At 38.3% G+C, this 21,406-nt stretch overlaps 2 protein-coding genes across 5 annotated transcripts in view; one reads left to right on the top strand and one right to left on the bottom strand.

Annotated features, from left to right (window-relative positions):
* LOC145980421 (uncharacterized) overlaps positions 1–21,406 on the top strand; it is a 157,497-nt gene that overhangs the window by 86,053 nt on the left and 50,038 nt on the right. The window lies entirely within an intron of this gene.
* On the bottom strand, positions 412–16,286 carry LOC145979999 (uncharacterized). The gene is made up of 3 exons (XM_083112945.1): positions 16,001–16,286; positions 6,113–6,272; positions 412–1,821 (listed from the first exon to the last, which is right to left on the bottom strand). Exons 1-3 carry the CDS (start codon positions 16,137–16,139, stop codon positions 1,116–1,118), a joined length of 1,005 nt encoding a protein of 334 aa, XP_082969071.1. The 5' UTR covers positions 16,140–16,286; the 3' UTR covers positions 412–1,115.

Here is a 21,406-nt window from a genome sequence, read left to right as displayed (position 1 = left end):
CAGGGGTGTTATAACACTTCTGGACGCGAGACTAAAGTGCACACCCATAGAGCCAGACTATGAGCCGCCACTGAGACTTAGAGTGAATAACGAAAATATTATTGTATTAAAGAATACGTAAAGTAGTTTCAAAATGTTTACACAATATTTCGCATATAGGATACCTGTATTGAGTAGAAATTTCGTGCTTTAAATCCGTCAGCCACAGTAGGGTGTGAAATAAATCTCTTAGAAGCAATATAAATTTATAAGGATTAGAGAATATTGCATAGAGTATACAACGAAGTTTCATACGTTCTTTTCATTGCAAACATCAGCTTATAACATCAAAACTTGCAAACCTTCATTCCTGAAACTAGAGAATGTTTCGAGGTACAAGAAATAAAAGATCAATTAAGCTTTTCTTCCTTTATAGGCAACAAGCACAACAAATCTACATTTCAGGGTATTAGAAATTTATTCTGAATTCTGAACCTTGCACTTGTTTCACTATAAATCAAGGGACTCATGTTTCGAGCCAGTCTTTCACAACCCAAATGCTCTTAGAGTTTTACACACAATACACATGCCAGGCCCGGTTCACATTTCAGGACATCTTGACATAGCTTGTATCCCTGTTACTTATATATAGGTCTGACTGAACTGAGAACTTCAAAAGTGAAACAGAAACCATAAGAAGAATCTTGCAGTTGTGTCTTTTTATGTTTTGCACCATTCCTTTGTATAAATGACTGGCATATTTAATATAAAGTGTAATGTAATGAGCCCCCTCACAAAAGATTTTCGAATCTGATGAAAAAGTGACACTTGTTACGAATTTTCAATTATATCACATTGACACTGACTTGAAGTCATTTTGACATTACATATGTGTTTGTGTGTGGATGTGGGGGATGTCCATGGTGTTTGGGATATTCGCACATGCATATGATGACACACAATAACTTAAACAGTACTGGAAACGCAAATATATTCACATGCCAGCAGTACAAAATTAAGCTGAACGATAAAATTAACTTTAAATTTGTTCAAAGTAACAACACCCACTTTGTTTGCTCATTTCTTCAGAAGAAATTGTCAATCAACCTCATTGAGATCATCAACTGAATATAAAATCACAGGTCTGCCGTAGAGTAGTCCAGATGTGAAGCCGTTGAAGATGCCGCATGAAGAACCGGCGGTGACGGATGCCGGGACAATTTGGGCATCGTTTGCGGTACGTGGGAACCCCCAAAAGATCCACGACCATAAGCAGGCGGCTCCGGTAACAGCACAGAACGCAGTGAACCCGGAGTGGGGTCGGACAGGAACTCTATCTCGTAAAGCGCTTGCTGAATCTTTAATTTGGCCAGCGCCTTCTTCTGCCCGTTCAGTCTGCGCAGCGAGGCTGCAACGCTGAGGCAAAACAGTTCGTCCTCGTCGTAAACGGTGCGGAGCGAGTCGGCCTGCATGCGCGGACGATCCACCGGCTGCTCTATGACGTACGTCGGCTCGTCCGGCTGTCTCGCGGACCTCTCCTCCGGCTGCTCGATGACGAAATGGGGTTCGTCGCGTCGAGGGCGGTCGTGCTCCGGGGAGGAGTACCTGTCGAGCGAGTTGCTGTCGTTCAGCCTGCGTTTCTTCATCGCTGGGGTGTCGTGGAAGTCTTGGGCTTCCGATTCGTCCAGGACAACGCACGGAATGGACGGTTCCTGCTGGTACGATTCGCCAGGGGGCGTCATGGTGCCGTCCGGGGTCCCAGACTCGTAGTCGTAGAAGGGCTCACCCGCCACTTCCACCCACTCCGGCTGCTGGGTCACTGGTTGCTCTTTCCGAAGTTGCCTGTAACGAGAGTGGAAAAAAAGAGGGCGTTATAGAAGCTTCTTCACTGATTCTGAAAGTGGAGTCTGTGGATAGGCCACAGAAATATATATATTATTGGCTGTTTGGGAAATTTGAGTGTTACTTAAGAATAAAGTATAGATTACGTTTTACAATCTCGTGTGTTACTGCCAACCTATCATTTCCATCCAGTAGTTTATTGTTAATATAACAAAAAAAAATCAAACGACGTGACAGGACATACTCCTTCTAGACTTTTGTAAATTAGTCTAAATGAAAATTGATTTACTATGTTATGTGTACCAGGAAGTGTGGCTGTGCCTTGTGATTTAGAGATAGGTTATACAGTATGTTGTTTCATATGTGCTTTAAAAAGTACCCTCGTCTTGTTTTGGTACCATCCCCGTATAGCCTCATCGAAGGCTTCTTCAACTCCACTTGGACTTACTTTTAAAAAGCAAGTAGGTGAATATAATTATTCGCTCAGTTTTCCTAGCCATAATAGCATTCGAAATGCTTTGTCAGTAGCTGAACCGTCCCTTGAAAACTGTGTGGGTGCGCCTAATACAATCTCTACCACGAAAAACAACTATATTTGGATTTGAACCTGCGACATCCCGAATACTTCTAGATTGTATTGAAATTGATAAAAGAGAAATCAAAAGTGTCACAATTTGATGTAAGATTGAATTACAACTCTGCGATATGCATACCATCACTATTTTGTTGTTCACAAAATCGTATGGGTCCGTCAACGACAACCCCATTCAGGACTGGTTTATTTTTCACGGCATTCATCTTGATGTATATGTCTAGTCGAGTATGGGCCATTAACATGAGTGTAATCACTGAACTGGATGAAATTGGATCTGTGCAAGTGATTCCTGACCGCGAGGATTATACCCCCCCCCCCCCAAAAAAAAAAGTGAAATTCTGATGTTCATCAGTACTTTATTAAAAAATTAAATCAATGTATTACCACTGAATATGAAACTACTTATATTAGAAGTACGTATGTTATTTTAGCTTCACTTGAAATATCTATGGAGTTCCCCACCCCTCCTACCTTCCAGACGTCCGGATGTCCATGTTGCCGACATCGTTGTTATTCGATAAATTGAAAATTAATGTTCTAGTCATCCGATCTTGAGTTTCGCAATCATCCTCTTTTACTCGGTAAGTTCAGTACAACCGCTTATCTTATCGCAGTCAGTACTTAGTTGGCAATGTGGCAAGCAAATTTACCATTTGACTTAACATATCAGTAGATAACGGTGAACATTTTTGAACCCTGAAAGATAACAAACAGTCTATAGCAGTAGCGCCTTAGACTGCGTAAGTCTATGTTGACACATGTTGTTTCTTGATTACATGCATGGAGTTCACGCAATCTATAAATTTAGACCTAAAGTGATATTTAACTTCTAAATATAGTGTCAAGAAATAACGCAGCACTGAAACTTGACCTACTTCAAAAGACGTGGACAAATTTTATTTCTCGTACTTGCTATTTTGTTCAATGGTTGAAGGCATTTATCAAAAAAGATGAATAAAAGTTGATGTTTTTTTTTGTGGAATGATTCAGTGGTATTATTTTGTGCCGTTTACAAAGAGCTAAATATATCTTCCTTAGAAACAATATGATTTTCCTAGCGATATCTATATTTTTTTAGTCTTGCTGATCAACACATGGATTAGCTTCAGTTGTATTTCCCTTTAGGTTCACTTATAAAAGGAATCTCAGATGCATAAAAAGACGGTAAAGTGCACTTAACGCCAAATGATGCCATAATCCCATATTCTCTTACGAAATTTTTTGGCGCATGGAGACGTAATCTGTGCTTGCTGCATAAAAAAGTCATTTCACCGATCTGAGTGCTGCCCTTTTATCTTCCAGTATTTATTTTCATTCACAAGACAAGAAGGAAAAAAATTACGAGGGTTGTCCAAAAAGTACGTTTTGTTTCAAATACTGACACTGCAACGCTGCTGTCACGATGGTATGTATGCGTGCCGAGTTGTTGATTCTTGGGCAAGCCACGGACGTACTTACACATAAAAATGAACGAAATGTTTCGACACACACATGCACTAGCCGCCCCTTTGTCTGCCCCTATGGCGAAGTTATCAGCGTCATGCGCTACAAAGCTATAGGTCTCGAGTTCGAACCCTGGGTAAGACATTGGGGTGTATCATTGTGTTCGTCCCGTCATCCATTCCATCATTCACTCTCATCATGGGGATTAGAGGCAGAAAAGCGACGTAAAATAGCCGAAATATACAGGGTGATCTGTAATTAGATGTATTCGCTGAAAGGGGTTAAAGTAGAGGCAATTTGCAATCAATTTGACCATATGATAATTAGTAGTTTTCGAGATAATCGAATTTCTATTTTTTTTTTAAATGACAATTTTTCACATAAAAATACGAATGGAGAAAAAACAGCTCATTGTATGGCACATATTTCAGCGTTTTCTGATAGCTAACAAATAAGTGGTTCGTTGAAAAGAAGTTTGTCCCAAATAACAATCACATGTAAGTAACGGGTGAATCTAAACTTACAAGTGATGATAAAAAAATGCACTCTTAGTTTACTTGGCAACGTATTAATAACAAAAATGGCATGACACGAAGCGTACAAATTACTTAAATTACTTCCTTGTGTCATCTGCTATCCAACAAGGTACAAATGTTGCTAACATTCACATTTGTGTACAAGAAATAATACTTCATTCATCTTCATGTGAATGGAATCAATGAACAATACAATTAAAGAACATTACACGTCTTGCTCAAAGTGGGCACCTCCATTACGAATGCAGGCACGCAGTTTTTTACGGACATTTGTTCTCTTAACTTGTGATGTGATGGTGTCCTTGATGTCTTGACCAGCTATTAGATCCTCTGGTCAAATTTATTGCAAATTACCTCTACTTTAACCCCTTTCAGGGAATACATCTAATTACAGGTCACCCTGTATATAATTCTCGTATTACGTTTTCTTCAAGACAAATAGCATACTACCACACTTTGGCAGGTTGAAGATGAGATTAATCGGATTAATACACGATTTTTCCATCAAATATCAAATTATTCCTCAAATAAACGGATATAACACCAGTACAATGATTGAAATGGTTTTGAACACTTTAATTGATATGCAGGCATACACTGATGAAAATATTTCCTTTAATGTTAGTAATGCTACTTTGTTCAGAACCCCCCAATATTTTATGTCCCAGCATATCACCAGTGAATTGTTACAGAAGTGTTTAAACTCGTGAAACACATAACCGTATATATTTTCCATTAATGAAAACAATTGTTGATTTATTGTAATTCATAATTTGCATAATTTAAAAAGAGCCTGATTAGAATGTAAAATTTAGTGTAAAAAACAACATTGTTACGGCTATTAAATTAATGCACATCAAGAGAGTAATGACATTCAAACTGTGTGGTATTTCAAAAAGTAAAAACAATCTGGTACTTCATGTTATTTCCCTGCCGTGTAAAGCTCCACAAGTTATTATTCGATTGTTTATGTGTAAACAAGTTTGTACAGTCTTTTAAAATAAGAAAAAAACAACCTTACCCTCATTTGTGGTAGTTATTCCTATATTTTGAAAACTTTTCATGCTTTTATTTTAAGAAAAGCTGGGCCAATCTTGTTTACATGGATAAAATTGCTCAGATAGACTAATTTGGACTGGACCTACAGTTTAGTCACCCACACCACACGAATAAAAGTAAGCAAGGATATAATGGTGTCCACTAAGTCGTTCCACTCCATAAGGCAATGAATGCACAACACAAAATACGATTAGTGTATATTCAAGCTTGTGTGTGTGTCTCATGGTGGTGTTATTCTTTACAAATAATAATAATATGAAAAAAAAACTTTTGTTTCTTTAGTGCCTTGCATTATTTCATTGGCTCGGTGTTTCCATGATGTATTCATATTAAACATAAATCTTTCTCAGCACATCGAAACTGAGCATATTAAACAATTTAAGCCACTAAAGAAAGGAGAGTTCTTATTTATAACATTACTTGTAAGATGGTTGTGGCTACATGGACAACTTGCAAAGATTTAAGTGGTATTGTTGTCGTAATAGTGCTGAAGTTAAGCTTTACGATATTTCTTTACGAACAATTTAAATGCAAATTATGGTTTAATGTCACGCATAGTAGAATATTCTTGTTTTGCATTGTCTTAAATGAACGTATATGCACGATAAAGTTCAATGACTTATGGGACAACCCTGTTTCATACGCCGATGACACTTACTTTCTGTGTGTGATGAGATCCCACAGGAATGCCATTGGTTCCAGAAGTGCCCATTGCTCTCCTCTGGTTGGTGCGCCTTTGTCAGCCTTTGCTATCAAATTCTTCTTTTCCCTTACAAATCTATCTCGCAAGGATCTCCATCTGGACTTGCAGTCAGCGGCTGAAATGAACAAAAAAAGGGTACTTAATATTAAATTCATAATAAAATATTTAACAATGTGTGAAATTTTAAACTTCCCTTTGGATCTCACGCTTACTGTTACTTTCTTGGTATATTTTAATTTAATTTACGTCGCTATTTCTACCTCTCTAGCTTAAGGGCAGGAGGAACAGTTTGAGTCCAGCCAGACGCGAGGACCCTAAACTGCTCCTCCCCCCCGACTTTTCCCCGCGGCGAGCTGGAGAAAGAGGGGTCTGTCAACTGGATGGTTGTAGGGGGGGGAACTTAGCTTTACACTTATGGGAGTTATATTTTATTTGTTTTATTGGGAATTTCAAACTTCGGATAGCCCAGAAAACCACATGAACGGAAAGAGGACAGGGTAAAGATTTGATTGGCATGCGAGAAAACCTTGACAGTTGATGTTGTTGCATTTTTTTCTCTCGATAAGGAATACATGGGATTCTGAAAATTCTTATTCATCATATTTAACGTTTCCCCCTGCAACATGGGACGAATTTCACACTCCCTGTTCAACTGTTTTTTTTTAGTGGCAGTACCCATTCTGACGATATTGAAATGCACAGCGAAACTGTCACTCTTCGCCTTAATCGCGACGATGACAATGAGGTGGCGATCGATGTACTTGACTATTTATTCTTAAGCTTCCATCTTTCGCACCAGAAATCGATAACAAAGGATACGAGTGTATTGCACGGTGGTTCTACTTCGGGTCCCTTTAAATTGTTGGTTCAGTTTCGATTACCCTATCGCCAGCCTCTGTGGCGGAGTGGCAAGCACAGCGCGCTACGAAGCCAAGGGTCGTGGGTTCAAATCAGGGTTGTTAAAAGTCCAGGAACCCATAAATTCTAAAGGGTTCTATTGGGATCCGCTGCAGGACCGGAACCTTCTTTCTCGCACAATTTAAATTCGGTCCAAGTTGCGTAGTTTAATTGAAAAAAGGTTCCTTGACCGTATTTATATTGATATTTTAAATAGGTTCCTGAACCTAATTGCAATACTTTATAGATAAAAAGCTTGTTTACGGTCCAGAACCAATTTACGCTTACTGATTTTCTCTCCTACACAGAGAAAAATGTTTGTTTGGATTAACCAAAAAAATGGTAATGGTGAACAAATCGTTTGTTAAAGTAGGCATCAACCAAACAATTGTTCACCAGTACCAAAAGATTTGGTCAAGTTCTATTTGTTTGTCGTAAACAATTTTTTGGTCACCAAAACCAAATATTATTTTGGTAAATCTAACAAAATGTAGCCCATTTGTTTAGGAAAACCAAATAATTTAATCAAAATTACCAAACGATTTGTTACATAATTTATTCATAATTACTCATGTTATAATCTGGCTAATTTTAGTTAGGATGGATAGTAGAAACTAACTGATCTCAAAATACACATTCAGAATAGGAAGTTCACGTGAACTAACCATTTTTCGAGCGTGTTTTGCGCCACTTTTACCTTCTACTTATATAGTCCAGAATCAAAAAGGTTGCTCATGGGAGATTCACTTTTATTCACTGCAGTACATTTTCTTCTTTAATTTGTAGCTTTGATGTTCACATATCTTTCGAAGAATGTTAAAGCACAATTTTTCACTATGATTACAATCAAACGTACCATTATTTGTTGTACAAAAACTTATGTTTCTTCTACATATTTTGACAGAACCATCTAGCGGCCAGTGTAGGAAACTCAGTATAAAGTAAGTATATTCTGAGCATTTTTTCAGAATATTAGATTACACAGCAACATAAAGACTCGCTTCGAGTAATTATCTATCTACATGAGTTTCAATTTTCGACAAAGGGTTTTCATACTACACGCGACGAAACTGGACAATCGTTATTTCAAATTCGAAAGCACGCTCACGCACATTATAGTAAATTTAACCAAACGTTTTGTTTCTCTTTACTTACATATGTATCATTTTGTTTACGAGTACCATATTTTGTCTGACCAAATTTTTTGGTATTCTTAAACAAAACTATTTAGTAATTACAAGCAACATTAGGTTATCGGAAACAAAAAGCATAACCAAACAGCTCAACCAAACTTTTTTGGTAATTCCAAACAAACCAGTTTTTTTCTGTGTATGGACCGGAATTGAATGTATTTAAAATTCCTGAACCTTTAACAACCCTGGTTCAAATACAGGCTTAGCTTGGGCGTGAGTGTTCTCAGTGAATGTCCCATCAATATCACCACTCATACTTATCTTCGTGATAAGTGGCAGAAAACCGTATTAAATCAATCAAATCAATCAATTAGTCTATCAGCAGAGCCGAGTAAGTTACTCAAATAAAGTAAAACGTTACGGTTACTTCTCTTCCAAAAGTACATGTAATAAAAAGTAATTGCATTACAGATTTATTTGGGTGTGCTCTTGCGAATAAGCAGAAGCCGCTACTGGATATAAGAAAATAACTTGCGTACGTAGAGGGCAAACGACACGTTTACAGGTTTAGTTCACACTTCCTTAACATAAAAACAAGAGCAAATCAAGATAAGTTGATGTAATTTTAAATTTCAACACCACAAAATCTATAAATTACATGTACTTGTCCATAAAAATTTCAAATCTAGAGCAGTGCAATTGGACAACATTTCGAGAGGGCATCAGGACCGGCGAGCCCATTGCTGGCTACGCCACTGTCTTGTTTGGAAAAATAACTAATAGTATTATCATACCCTAAAAAAATACTTCAATGTACAATTCCTAGGCGATAGAAGAAACATACATCAGTTACTATTCTTGCATAAACTCTTATAAACAACTCATTAGACTCCTCTCAGCTGCTCTCAGAAATCCTTTATTATGTACCATATAATAGTTTCAAGTACCGAGAGCTCAAACAAGTCAGGCAATGCGGCACACACTCGGAGAATGTGTAGGTTATATAACGAAATTGCAAAGTTATATGATAAGATAGACATGTTCCAAAGTTTTCGAAGGTTCAAAAGGGAAACTAAAACTTACTTCCAACACCAGACTTAACTTTGTTTAGTACTTCAGTCTCTTTATGTACAGGCGAAAGAGTCCATCCTATTTTTTTTCTTTTTGTGTTATTTACTAATTACTATCATTACATCTATATATCATCGTTTATATGTAAGGTGAAGCTCATATGTTTTTCCTTGGTTATCATGTGTAAGTTCTAACCTCATATCTAATCTTATATTAATTTTTATATTACTGTAACACATATTATCATAGTATTGTACCTTATGAATTCTGCTGATTGCATATTTTGTGTACCAAACAGTGTTATAATACAAGGCACTGTAAGTGGGCATTTGAATGTAGTGTCATGTCTTTAAATAAATAACTATGTGGTTGCAGCACGCAAATTAAACCTTTTCCGTTTTTGGAAGGAAGCAGCGTTTAAAGTGAACCGCAATGCACCGGAACTCCATTCTGGCAAAACTCAGTTCGTGCTGCGACATTGGACATCCATTTTATTTACTTAATGCACCATACAAAAGTTCATTCCTCGTCACATTAATTCTTGTAAAGAATTGATGAAAGGGATAAAAACTAAATTTGTCTTTTGTCGGTGGAAATGTAGAAAAAGTTATATATTGCGGTGAGTGCTATTCGTTTAAGATGCAAATGAGAACCTAATTTCCTGAAATGACAAATGTCATAGATCTTATGTTTATACATTTACTTTAGATGCAATAATAATAAAAATCAATGCTTTTTTTCAGGCGTACCGGTAGCCTTTATATGTGAGAATGAAACTAAAAGAATTTTATTTTAACGAAAGAAGTGTGTGAGTGAGTACATGTATGCATGATCATTAGACCTCGGATTTTTAGGTTCTAAAAATGTACTTTTAGATTCCTAAAATAGGTTCTAAAAATCCTAACATAGGTTTCAAAAATATTAAATTAGACTAAAGGAATCCTGAAGTAGGTTCCAAAAAACTTAAAATGGTTCATAGTTCCTGAAAAATAATAATTAAGATACAATTGTTAAAAACAAAATTTAAGGGGACCGTGAGAAATTTTAATAGATATATAACCATCAAAAATATTAATTTTCTAACCAAATGTTTATTTCTATGCATCATTTTCAAAATGATCCACTAATTGTTGTAAAACTAATACTTGTATCATTAGCAATTTTGCTCTCTAGAGTATGTTTCAAACAAGTTAGTCATTGAATTTTTTCGTTACGAAACAGAACAAATACCTCTGTGTGATGTAACAATAATATAAAACCTTAAAAAATATACAATAACCTAAGAAAAGGTTTGATTTGGGCACAAAAACGTAAAATAGGTTCTAACAAGCAAAATAGGTTATTTTAGGCATTATAAAACCTGATCAGTTGCATTTTTTAATGAAATGCTGATGTAACTTTTATTTCTCATTTACCTGCAAAGGAAAAATAGGTTAAATACCTAAAATCCGAGGTCTAATGATCATTTATATACCACAATATTTAGAGCAGTTCTTTTGATAAACACAATAACAAATAATAACAACAAAATAACTTGTACCGAAAACTTTCTCTCCAGAAAAATAAACACTAATAAGAATAATTAATATTTGTTTCGTCTTGTCGGAAGCAGTGACTCGTCGTGTCGCTTTGTTTCCCGTCGTGACTCGTCGTGTCAGATCCGGTGTGCGGGACAGGCGCTTTTTCTTTTTCCAGTCAACTTGTGAATCCGGGTTCATTTCTTGCTCTCTGATTGGCTGTTGGAAAGTTACGGTGCTCTGATTGTGAGAATATCTTATTTGCGCTGTACGTTAGATTAGGTTAGGCTAGGTTAGATTAGATTAGAAAGCAGCAAATTTGCGCTGAAAATAGGAAATAAGATATTCTCACAATCAGAGCACCGTAAATTTCCAACAGCCAATCAGAGAGCAAGAAATGAACCCGCATTCACAAGTTGACTGGAAAAAAATCGAGTGCGGCTGGCCTTACAGTAACAGTAACTGCAGGTTACTTTTCATTTTTTTTATATGTCCAGGAAATAACCCTTTTAGGTGTCGACCCTACATACAGGGTGTATCATAAGTAATGGCGCAAACTGACACAGTTGAAAGCACACGATAATAGAAGCAAAAAAGTAAAGTCATTGGAGATCTCAATTGAACATTCTACTTACTTTAACAAACGTTATTATGTTACATGTTACAATTACTATACACTCGTACCTGTTAAAGGAGGTGTTCAAAGTGTCGTCCTTGCATCCGGATGCAATGATTGTATGATAAATGCACTCAAATGGAATGTTGGGAAATTTGCGCTCAACTTCGTGGAGGAAAGAAGCGCACCCGCTGAGAGCAATGCACCCCTTCGCCACCAACGATTTATTTCATTTCATTTCAGGTGTGACTTTTGTGTGGTGCACATGAGATCCAGTTAAATTTTGAGGGAAAGAGAAGGAAAACTGCATACCAAAAGCTGGATGCAAGAATCGAGAACACAGTAAAGAGGTACGAAGAAACCGGCAACAATTAGATCGTGTCTCAGAGCGATATTATTGTTACAAAACCTGCAGTAAACTCGATAAACCAATGATATGACAAAGCTTTCTAGCAAGAAAATAATGACCAAGTTTTTATAAACAGATTTTAAACGGAACTTTCGCGACACCGGATGCAATACTGTACGCGATTCCGCATTGACTTTCGAATTCTTTCGAACACCCCCGGTTCATTTCGGAATTGGTCACAAGCATTTACTCTGTACTGGTATCCATCCTGTTGATTACAACGCCGCCTCTCGGACATGTTCTGTTTTGTAAACAAAGAGCAAATCTCGGAACACGCAAGGAGTAAAGCACTCCGTGTTTACAAAATGCAGTCAGTGACGGATTCTAACCACACATTTGCACACATTATTAGCATTTTACCAACTAGGACGACGTTTACAAACAATGAAGTCAGTGGCGGCTTGTAACCACACATTCGCTATTATCTCGAAAACGGCTCGTTTGCTGGAGACTTTTTTGCTTCTATTATCGTGTACTTTCATGGACGTCCGCAGGATTTTTTCCAGGGAGGGTCAAAGGAGGAACATTTTCCCCCATAATAGTGATGGCCTTCAAAAAACACTATTTCAGTCTGAAATTGTCATGTTTCTTCAACGAATTTATAATAATTAACATAAATTACTGTGACTGAAATTAAATTATGTGTGAAATATATAATTTTTATGTGCCCTTCCCTCCTTCCGGAAGTCCATGTGTACTTTCAACTGTGTCAGTTTGCGCCATTACTTATGATACACCCTGTATAGACGGCTGGCTACCTGCTGGGAATTGCGTGCAACTTCTCGACAACTTCGTTGTATATTCTCCCTTACCCTGAGTTTGATAGGTTCTTCCGCTAGATATGAGAAGTTTAACAAGTTATGAACCCACGGTGGTTTTGGCAACCAGATCCGGCCAACCACCTTCTAACCGCACGAGCAGGTTTCTTTACTGTGCGTTGGGTGAAGAACGCGCTACAAGGAAGTCCTTTACTATTCTACAAACTCTGTATTGATGCGTCGTATCTATACGTGCGATGGTCGAACCCTCTCGAGTCAACTTCTTGCACGGAGACTTCTATCGTTCGCTCGCTCCAGAGAATATAATTAATTAGTCCAGATTCAACGAAAATCCCGTTCTTGTGTACATGTAGTGTGATTTTAGATGTAATTCCATACATGTTATACCTCTGATACGAAGAATGGCGGCGATTGGGTTCCAAAACTGGGGAGGGACAAGGGCAGTTTGCTTTCCCTTGATAGATAAGGTTTAGCATAATAGGGGGGGGGGCAAAAGTGCCCCCTAATCGCCACCACTCACAAACAAAAGCCGAATCTAAACAAAATTCACGACTCTAATGAAACTAAAAAATTCACCAGTACACATACGTTTACGAATTGAATGCCCATATATTTGCAAATATCGAAAAGCATATGAAACACTGTTGGATGAACCCACCCATGAATGCTGACTTACGAAAATTTTCTGTCCTATAATGTTAGTCTTCGTTCAGTTAGCCAGAGAGTTTTGAACACCTCCACTTTGTCATTTTTACATCCAATTACGTAAGCAGTTGGAAACTGTGAGCTTTGAAAGTGCTCAATTTTTAAAAAAGAATATAATATTGTCTATTAACAGCGATAAAATTCTTTTACACTGAATTTCTAAGTGAAAATATTAGGGGGGCAAATAGCCCCCTTGTTCCCCCGTGCCTACGCCTGTGTAGTGGAGGTACATCAAGAATTCCGTTAGAATGGGGCTGTTCATTGCCAAACTTTTCCGGAGGTGGCGCCACCCCTGTTGTGTCCATTAAAAAATTCGTTCGTCATTTGGTTGCCCTAAGCTTTACATTGGAGCGCGACAGGATGGCTATTCAAACGTTATTTTCAACGAAAGTAAGAATTTCTCGTGCAAATCGATAATAAACATGTGTTTATTAAACCTTTAAGATTATGTATCAAGTCATAAGTTTCCGAAAATTACATTCACCTGAATCTAAGAATTAATATATTAAAGCGCAACGGCTAGGTAGCTCAAACGGACTAAATATAGTATGTTTATTAACAAAGAGCACTAAACGTGACGTAATTTGGGTCGTTCCTAGCTGCCGTGGGTCGATAATACAAAAAAATTAAGTTTTACACTACGCTTTATGTATTTTTCTTGTTGCGAGTATTTGTAATTCAACGGCGGGAGTACGATTCGGAAAAACTCTCCAAATTATAAAGAAAAGTGTATTAAGTGCGTAAGCGCATTATATATTTATTATTATACACTATGCTCTATACGATAACTTAAAATTGACGTATGTTTCCTATGTATTAAACAGAATTTCCCCCCTCGTATTTTCGTCCATTTTGGGGGGAGGGTTACAACAACTTTAAAATTATAATTCCTGTAAATAAGAAAGACCTAAAGGTTGCGAGTCATGAAACAGGAGATAAAATATTTTTGTCGTAACTATTCTTGTCGATAAATGTGTATTATAAAACAGAGGACCATATTTAGTAGTCATGTGGAAACGTATGATATCACGTGAAAAAATTAGTCTGCTATTAATAATAACTATAAAAATTAAAGTACAATCGAGCAGAATTATTATGTATTATTCTTTACCGGATTCACAAGAGTGAAGCACTTAAATTGTGAAAATTGCAAGTGACGTAAACAAGTGCTATGCAAATTTTAAAGCTTTTTTGAGTTCCGACATCTTTTCGAAAATCTTAGTTTTACAGCTCTGATTATTCATCTAAGATATTCAGACATAATTTCTGAGGTGATGATGAAATTAAACTTGCAATTCAATGTAATAGCAGCACGTTCAGCATCAAATTCCCCATGTATTTAAAAGGGAGAACAAATGCCCATCAAAAGCGTGGGTACACAACAGGGGTGCTGCCACCTACAACAGCTTGCTTTGACCAGGCCCATTAAAAATGTGACCACAGAAGACACATTTTGGTAAGATAGATAAGCAATAATGGTCCTTTGATCATATACAGGGCGTCCCCATTTAGACGCGTAGAGCACATCAAGGCGAACATTTTTAGTAACGTTTTGTTTGTTAGTTCCTAGTTTCGTCGTTAGGATTCTGTGTGCATTTAAGAAACACACATTCATTCATGGTTATCACTAGCATGTATTTCTTTCCTGTTTGGATAAGGTAATAAAAGTTTAGTACGTTATGGAGAGGCTGAAACCATAACGAAGATAAGACGTGTGAATGAATACGACAATACGAATCCTTTATTTAATGAGCTCTAAATGATAAGCAAACCAAGGGTAATGGACGCGATATCGTTCCGATAACATTACTAATGCTTGTGACCTTTCAGCCAGAAAATAAAATGTCAGTGGCACACACACACACAGGCTCAAGTCCAACGAAGAAAAGTTGTTCGTCTTGATTTTCTCTACGCGCTGTGAAAGTATATTGATTGTATACGGTGTATTTTAAAAATACCTATGGTAACACTGTCGCCTTGTGATCAAGGAATCCCGGGTTTGATCCCCGATGGATGGCGGCGATTGGGTTCCAAAACTGGAGCGGCAAGGAAAGTTTACTTCCCTTTTAGATGAAGTTCAGCATAGTACGGGGGCAAAAGTGCCAAAGAGTATTTGCTCCACCTAATATTTTCACTTAGAAATTTAGTGTAAAAAGATTTTATAGCTGTTAATGCCTCCCACGCCGCCACTGCGGATCCCACTTTAAACTGTAGGACCGGTCCCAATTAGCCTATCTGTGTGTAAGGTGACCTTAAACTTCAAACTTAAAAAAAAATAACTGTGGACGCGTGCAAAAAGGAAGACAGATTGGGAAACAGTGGCGTACTCAGAATCAGACGTTTCTCAAAAAGGGGGGAGGACGATGGGTGGAAAGATGGTACAATATATGACTGACTAATATGAAAATAAATGATTTGATTAATTAAACAAAGAAAATAGAAAGGGGGGGTACGTAAACAATCCATCGCGAGCTGTGGGAAAAGAAGACGTCCATTTTGAAAATGCTACATGTACAAAATGGCCTCCATTTCGCAATTAGAAGCCACGCATGCACAGCGAAAAAGAAGACTGTCTAACGGAATGGTCGCGAAACGAAGCACAAGAAAGGACGAAGTGTTCGCGGAAAGCAGACAGACTTGGTGGAACGGACTGGTCGTGAAACAAAACTCGAGAAACGAAGAAAGGTTAAAAGGAAGAAAGTGGCCGCATATTTACCTGGTACGTCAATTTCCGAACTGATTCGTGCCCACGTAACATCCTTCTTTTTCTGGTCCTTGTAATCCGCCCGTTTCGTGTCGTACAGATGCGGGTATTTCTCCACCTCGCGAACCAGTCGGATGTCTTCATCGGCCATGGTTCAGCTGAAAACTAGTTCCAAACTTCCCAGGCCCCAACGTTCACTGGTTTTCCTCGACGCAGAGGGCCTTCGGTTGGCCGAGCGCAGCTGCCGCAAGCACGTTCCGTGCTTCGCTGCCAAACCCCCTTGTGCGTGAGGCAGCTCAACGATGCGGGGGCTCGTGAGGATCTCGCGGGCGACTTTGCCGTGCTACGTATTGCCAACAGACGTTGTGCTGCATAGCCGTGGCGATAAGATACCATCTGGATAAAGGGCGTGCGTGTTCCGTATTGAGCAACGCGCAGTGCCGTTGCAGGCAAATAAATGCTTTGTCCTCGTTCTGTTTAGACGTTACCCGTACAGTATGGTTCAAAAGTTCTGCATCGCTTACTACGTGGTTATGGATTGTTATTTACCTCAAACGATTTTACATAACATACATACATAAATAAGCGCAATGTCAATGCCTATATACCTACAGTATTACACAGGGAGTAGTTCAAAGTACATAATGCAGCATAAGTTCTGCAGCAGTTGTAACGCTACAGAACATTTGGTGTTGGGTGTACTTGCCTTCATATATATATATATATTTATTTACATACTTTTTCTACAACTTTTCCTTAATCATGAAATTGATGGATACTCAAAAAAGAATACCCCAGGACTGACTTCCCCCATGGCTTAGTGATAACATCGCCGCCTTGCAATCAATAAGTTCCTGGTTCGATGCGGTCCCAATTAGCCCATCTGCGCATCTTTTAAAGAAGTGAAAACCGAGTCGGCTGGTATACTTTCCAATTATAACAGCTTGTTTTCAGTGAACTGTTGTGCTCAGAGAGGTTAATAGGGCCTGGCCTACAATTTAAAGTGGTTTCAGAACCACATTGTGCCTCAACCGGGGTATCGAACACGGCTTGGTTACAAGGCGACAGAGGAGTGATTTGCTTTCCAATATTTTCCACAGCATCCAAGATTTTTTACCTACGTAAGTCGACGTTTCCAATGTTGTGACCTTCGTTTCAATAGATAAAAATCCTGATTCCGAAACTGGAAATTACGAAGACGACTTCAATTTGTTGTTTTTGCGAGCTGCCTTGAGGTGTAACCTTTTCGTCAAGCTTCGATGAGTCTGACTGTAGCTGTCCCAATCGTATAGGTTGGTTTCATGTGACGTCAGGATTCGCATCGTCGCCATGTTTGCGGCGAAGTTGCTTGTCGTCTGCAAGGAAATACCCATCACGTAGCGTTCGTTACATCTGCGCCAACTGTACGCTTGTTAGTACTGTGTAAAATGTCTGTAACATGGCATAATGACAATGTTGTGCAATCTGGAAATAGCGGTAATCTTTCGTATGTTCAAGCTCTTTGCGCAGTCGACAGAGAAAGATACGGAGAAAACGCGAAGTTTTGCGGTGTAGATCCATAGGAACTGGGCGATAACGAAATAAAAAGGGGCCTAAACCCTTGGCCAACTGTAGTTCACGTGTGTTTATTTACTTGACCCAGTTACCTGGAATCACTTTGTTTTTGTATTTATTAGTGGTTCCGATTCTGCTTGAAATATTTGCATCCAGTACAGATTAACTGTCAATTCCAAGGCTCAGCCATTATCGCCTGTCTTCTTTTAAGTTTTTTTACAAGCGCTGATCGGATAACAATTAATAACAGTTTGTGTTAACGAACGAAATATAAGTAATCAGGTACAAACGTATAATTATCAAGATGAATTTAACTTTGAATGTTATCATTTTTATCGTTAAACTTATCGGAAGTATCAGCACCTTTCTACCAAAAAACAAGGAAACACTATTGTAAGTATGATTAAACACCCCAGTTCGATCCATTTGTTCACTGCACACTCTGTAATGTTTGCTTTGTTCATTAATGTTGGCACTATTCATTCTCGCCAACCAGACGACGCGGCATCTTCTGATCAATAATTATTGAGCCCCGTGCCGTGAAGCGCACCTTCTGTTCTTTCTCAGAAAATTCGAGGATAAATGTGAGTTTATCTTAAACACCCGAATACTGCACAGTACCATCGTAAATAAGGTTGAAATCTCCCGCCTAACCGCTTGAATTGCGTATGTTTACAATAAGAACCGGCCTCAATCATGGCTGCTCGATCCCACAATGCAACAGTTTGTGACGTAGGTGAAACACACCTATAGTACTTAAACAACGCTCGGCCGCAGCTGATAAATTAGTGGGTACATCTGATCTGTGCACGTTGTCGCGTGTGTTTGGCAAGACAGAGACTCAAGTACAACGCGTAGCTTGTGAGAAATCCTATGCGGGTTTTTCCTGAGTAAACAAGAAATAATCGATCATTCAATCGATTATCGATGGCGAGGAAAGAACTTCCGGTTTGGCAAATGTTTGAATGTAAGCAACTGGAATACAGATCGTCACCGAGTTTATTTTCTTATAAAAGATCGGATACAAACTTGATCACTTGAAATCTGTAAGTAATATGGAAATTGGCAAGTTCCCGGAGCTTTTGTATGAAGATTTATGGAACAATAGTAATGTTTTCCGAGACAATGGTGATCTTCTACCAGCGGTTTCTTCACGAACTTTACTTTTCGTCATCTGGATCTAAAATTATTTTTGTTATTCCATAAATATTCAATTGTTTATCAATTTCCTTAATTTTTTTCGATCTAAACTACATGTTTTGTAAGCTATAATGAATACCTGCAGTGATATCTATATTCTTATATCGTCTTTTTACCTCTTAATGTAATAATAATATCCGTGTAATAATGTAATAAAAAATGAAATTATTATTATTATTATTATTATCAGACTCTTGGTTCGGACCCACAGAACAGTGGCCTGCCCAAGGGGGGAGGTGTTATAACCTTCCCCCCTTTGGTCAAGTATTCCTTAAAAAGGAACTTCTAAGGTAGAAAAATGAGAAAATGAGGGCTGACTACCAAGAAAAAGTATACATAACCCCTTCCTTTCCTGGACACGTGCCTTGTACACATATCTATGTATGTAGTATGCATGGATGTGTGTGTGTGATAATATTGAAATACTTCAATTACAACAGTAAAATGGATATTTTTTTTAATCGTGTATATAAACACAGCCCCCATAATTTTATGTCTTGTAGAGGGCTTTGTTCCACCACTGTTCTACCACGGTTAAGAACTTGCCTGACATAATAACAGTTACATCGTTTAAATTTGTTACACCAACATATCCGCGTTAACACGTGAAGTATTTAATTGGGTTTATTTACCGCCGATAAAGTGCCGACTCAGAGCCTACTCCCTCCTATTGGTTTCCGGTCTTCTCGCTTTACTGCCTGAATCCACTGATTTTTCCGTATCAGGTCTGTCAGAAAATGATGCATAGATACTTGAGGGGGGAAAATGTTCCCGACCTCAAGTTGAAACCAACAGCCAAGCAAGGATTGTCGCCTTTTCTGTAAGACAATACCATTACACCTTAGAAATACATGTTATTTTTTTTTCAAAACCGGATGTAGCGTCCTCGCCTGCGCCAAACACGAACGAACATGTAAACATCCGGTGAATAACCCCATTGTTATTCGAATGGCAGCTGTGCCGGGATCTTACGCTTAAGAATTTAGTGCATGTGCATATGAAACCGTATATTATGAACCTTGCGGCTACGGCCACTGGTCCAAGTAAGATCCAAAGTATCAAATAAGAAGTCACGTTGTTTTGTTTACATTAACTTTGTTTTCACAGTGGTTGAAGGATAGTTATTTCTCATGAAAATGCACCGACTTCAAAGTCCAATTCTTCAACTGTGCATCTTATATATTGTCGCTACATTGCAAACTGTGTGTAAGCTGGTGCTGTTCACCGACATAGGCGTGCGCAGACCCATTGATCCAAAAGCCTTCAAAGTTCATTCGGGGAAGAAAAACCTCATTTTATCTCACTGTTTTAGTTTTATTGCATTGATGGGTATTTGTGTGTGTGTGTGTGTGATGGTGTATGTATATATATTTATATTATTTAAATACAATACATAATCAATGCATCCGCCCCAAAACAAACAAACAGCAAAAATGATATAAATGGTATCTGAAATGTGCGCGCTCCTTTTCCTCCAAACCAAACTGTCATAACAGCAACTGTCTGAAGCACTTAGCTGTTCTTAGTTCTCTGTGGCAATTTAAAATGCTTTACAGAAAGCAAATTGCGAGCGAAGGGAGCAAGAAAATTTTTTGATCCAAAATTTTGCAAATTGAAAACAGCATTCATTTCATAGGGCGGAAAAATTTCCACGGGAGGCCATGGCATTCTCTTTTACAGTTTTTCTATTCAGATTGTTCGGTGCCCAGGAACAACTTCCGCCGCCCCCTAGCTACGGCAATGAAGTTGACAAGACTGTAAGGAAAGCAGACATTGCGAGCGAAGCGACGAAGAAAATTTTACGAAATGTATTTTTATTTGTATAAAATTTGAGTCTAGAGAGCAATTGCCCGTCTGTGCCCCCTTCCCCCGTTGTTGCTTTGAAGTTTCATGGGTTTGAAAATACTTCATTTTCTCCTTTAATATCGTTTAATAACAGCGATAAGATTCATCTACACTAAATTTCTAGGTGAAAGTATAATAATGTAGGGGCATGGAACGTCTGGAAGGGGGGGGGGGCAAGGATGACCACACCTCCCCCTTCAAAAACGAATATCAACACAAAAGTATATATTTCACACGTATAATTTGATTTCAGTCATAGTAATTTACATTAATTATTATGCAATAGGGGGACGCAGGAATGCGATAATTTCAAATTCAAGTGGTGTTTTTTTAGGGGGCAGCACTGTTATCGGGGTAATATGCCCATGGAAAAATATCTTGCTTCTTCCTTCGTGGAAAAAGTCCTGAGAACGTCCGTGATTATGGGGGGAATTGCCCCCCCGTGCGCACTTATGTTCGCCGAGATGAAAGTGTACATTTGTTTCACCTGAATCCATATTGGTAAGTAAGTGTTGTTTGGCTCTCTTTGTCGTGATTTCAATGAGCGCGTGGGAAGAATCTTATAGTAAGTTATCAGGAACTGTGACAATTCCAAGCATTTCGTAAGGACAATACCCGAACTTAGCCTACTTTCCTGGAATATTTGCCTGCATTTGATACTGTTTTTCATCAGGAAACCTAGTGCAAAAGGGGGGTATGATCCCCACCAACCCCCGCACCCATTGGGCTCGCCATCGATTTGGTACCGAGCTGTACGTACATTTGATCGAAAATAGAGCATCGTGAAGATTATTTCGGAAGTAAATAAAGTGCTTAGCC

The sequence above is a fragment of the Lepisma saccharinum genome, chromosome 27 (assembly GCF_977018435.1).
Source record: "Lepisma saccharinum chromosome 27, izLepSacc3.1, whole genome shotgun sequence".
Taxonomy (NCBI): domain Eukaryota; kingdom Metazoa; phylum Arthropoda; class Insecta; order Zygentoma; family Lepismatidae; genus Lepisma; species Lepisma saccharinum.
This window is presented reverse-complemented; position numbering and strand designations above follow the sequence as displayed.

Bases quoted from the DNA above. Each gene is read 5' to 3' on its own strand.
- LOC145979999 (XM_083112945.1), bottom strand. From the start codon at position 16,139: ATGGCCGATGAAGACATCCGACTGGTTCGCGAGGTGGAGAAATACCCG. The intron at 6,273-16,000 runs GTAAATATGCGG...TGTTCATTTCAG, and splicing joins TTCGGAAATTGACGTACCAG to CCGCTGACTGCAAGTCCAGA. The intron at 1,822-6,112 runs GTAAGTGTCATC...CTCTCGTTACAG, and splicing joins GATCTCATCACACACAGAAA to GCAACTTCGGAAAGAGCAAC.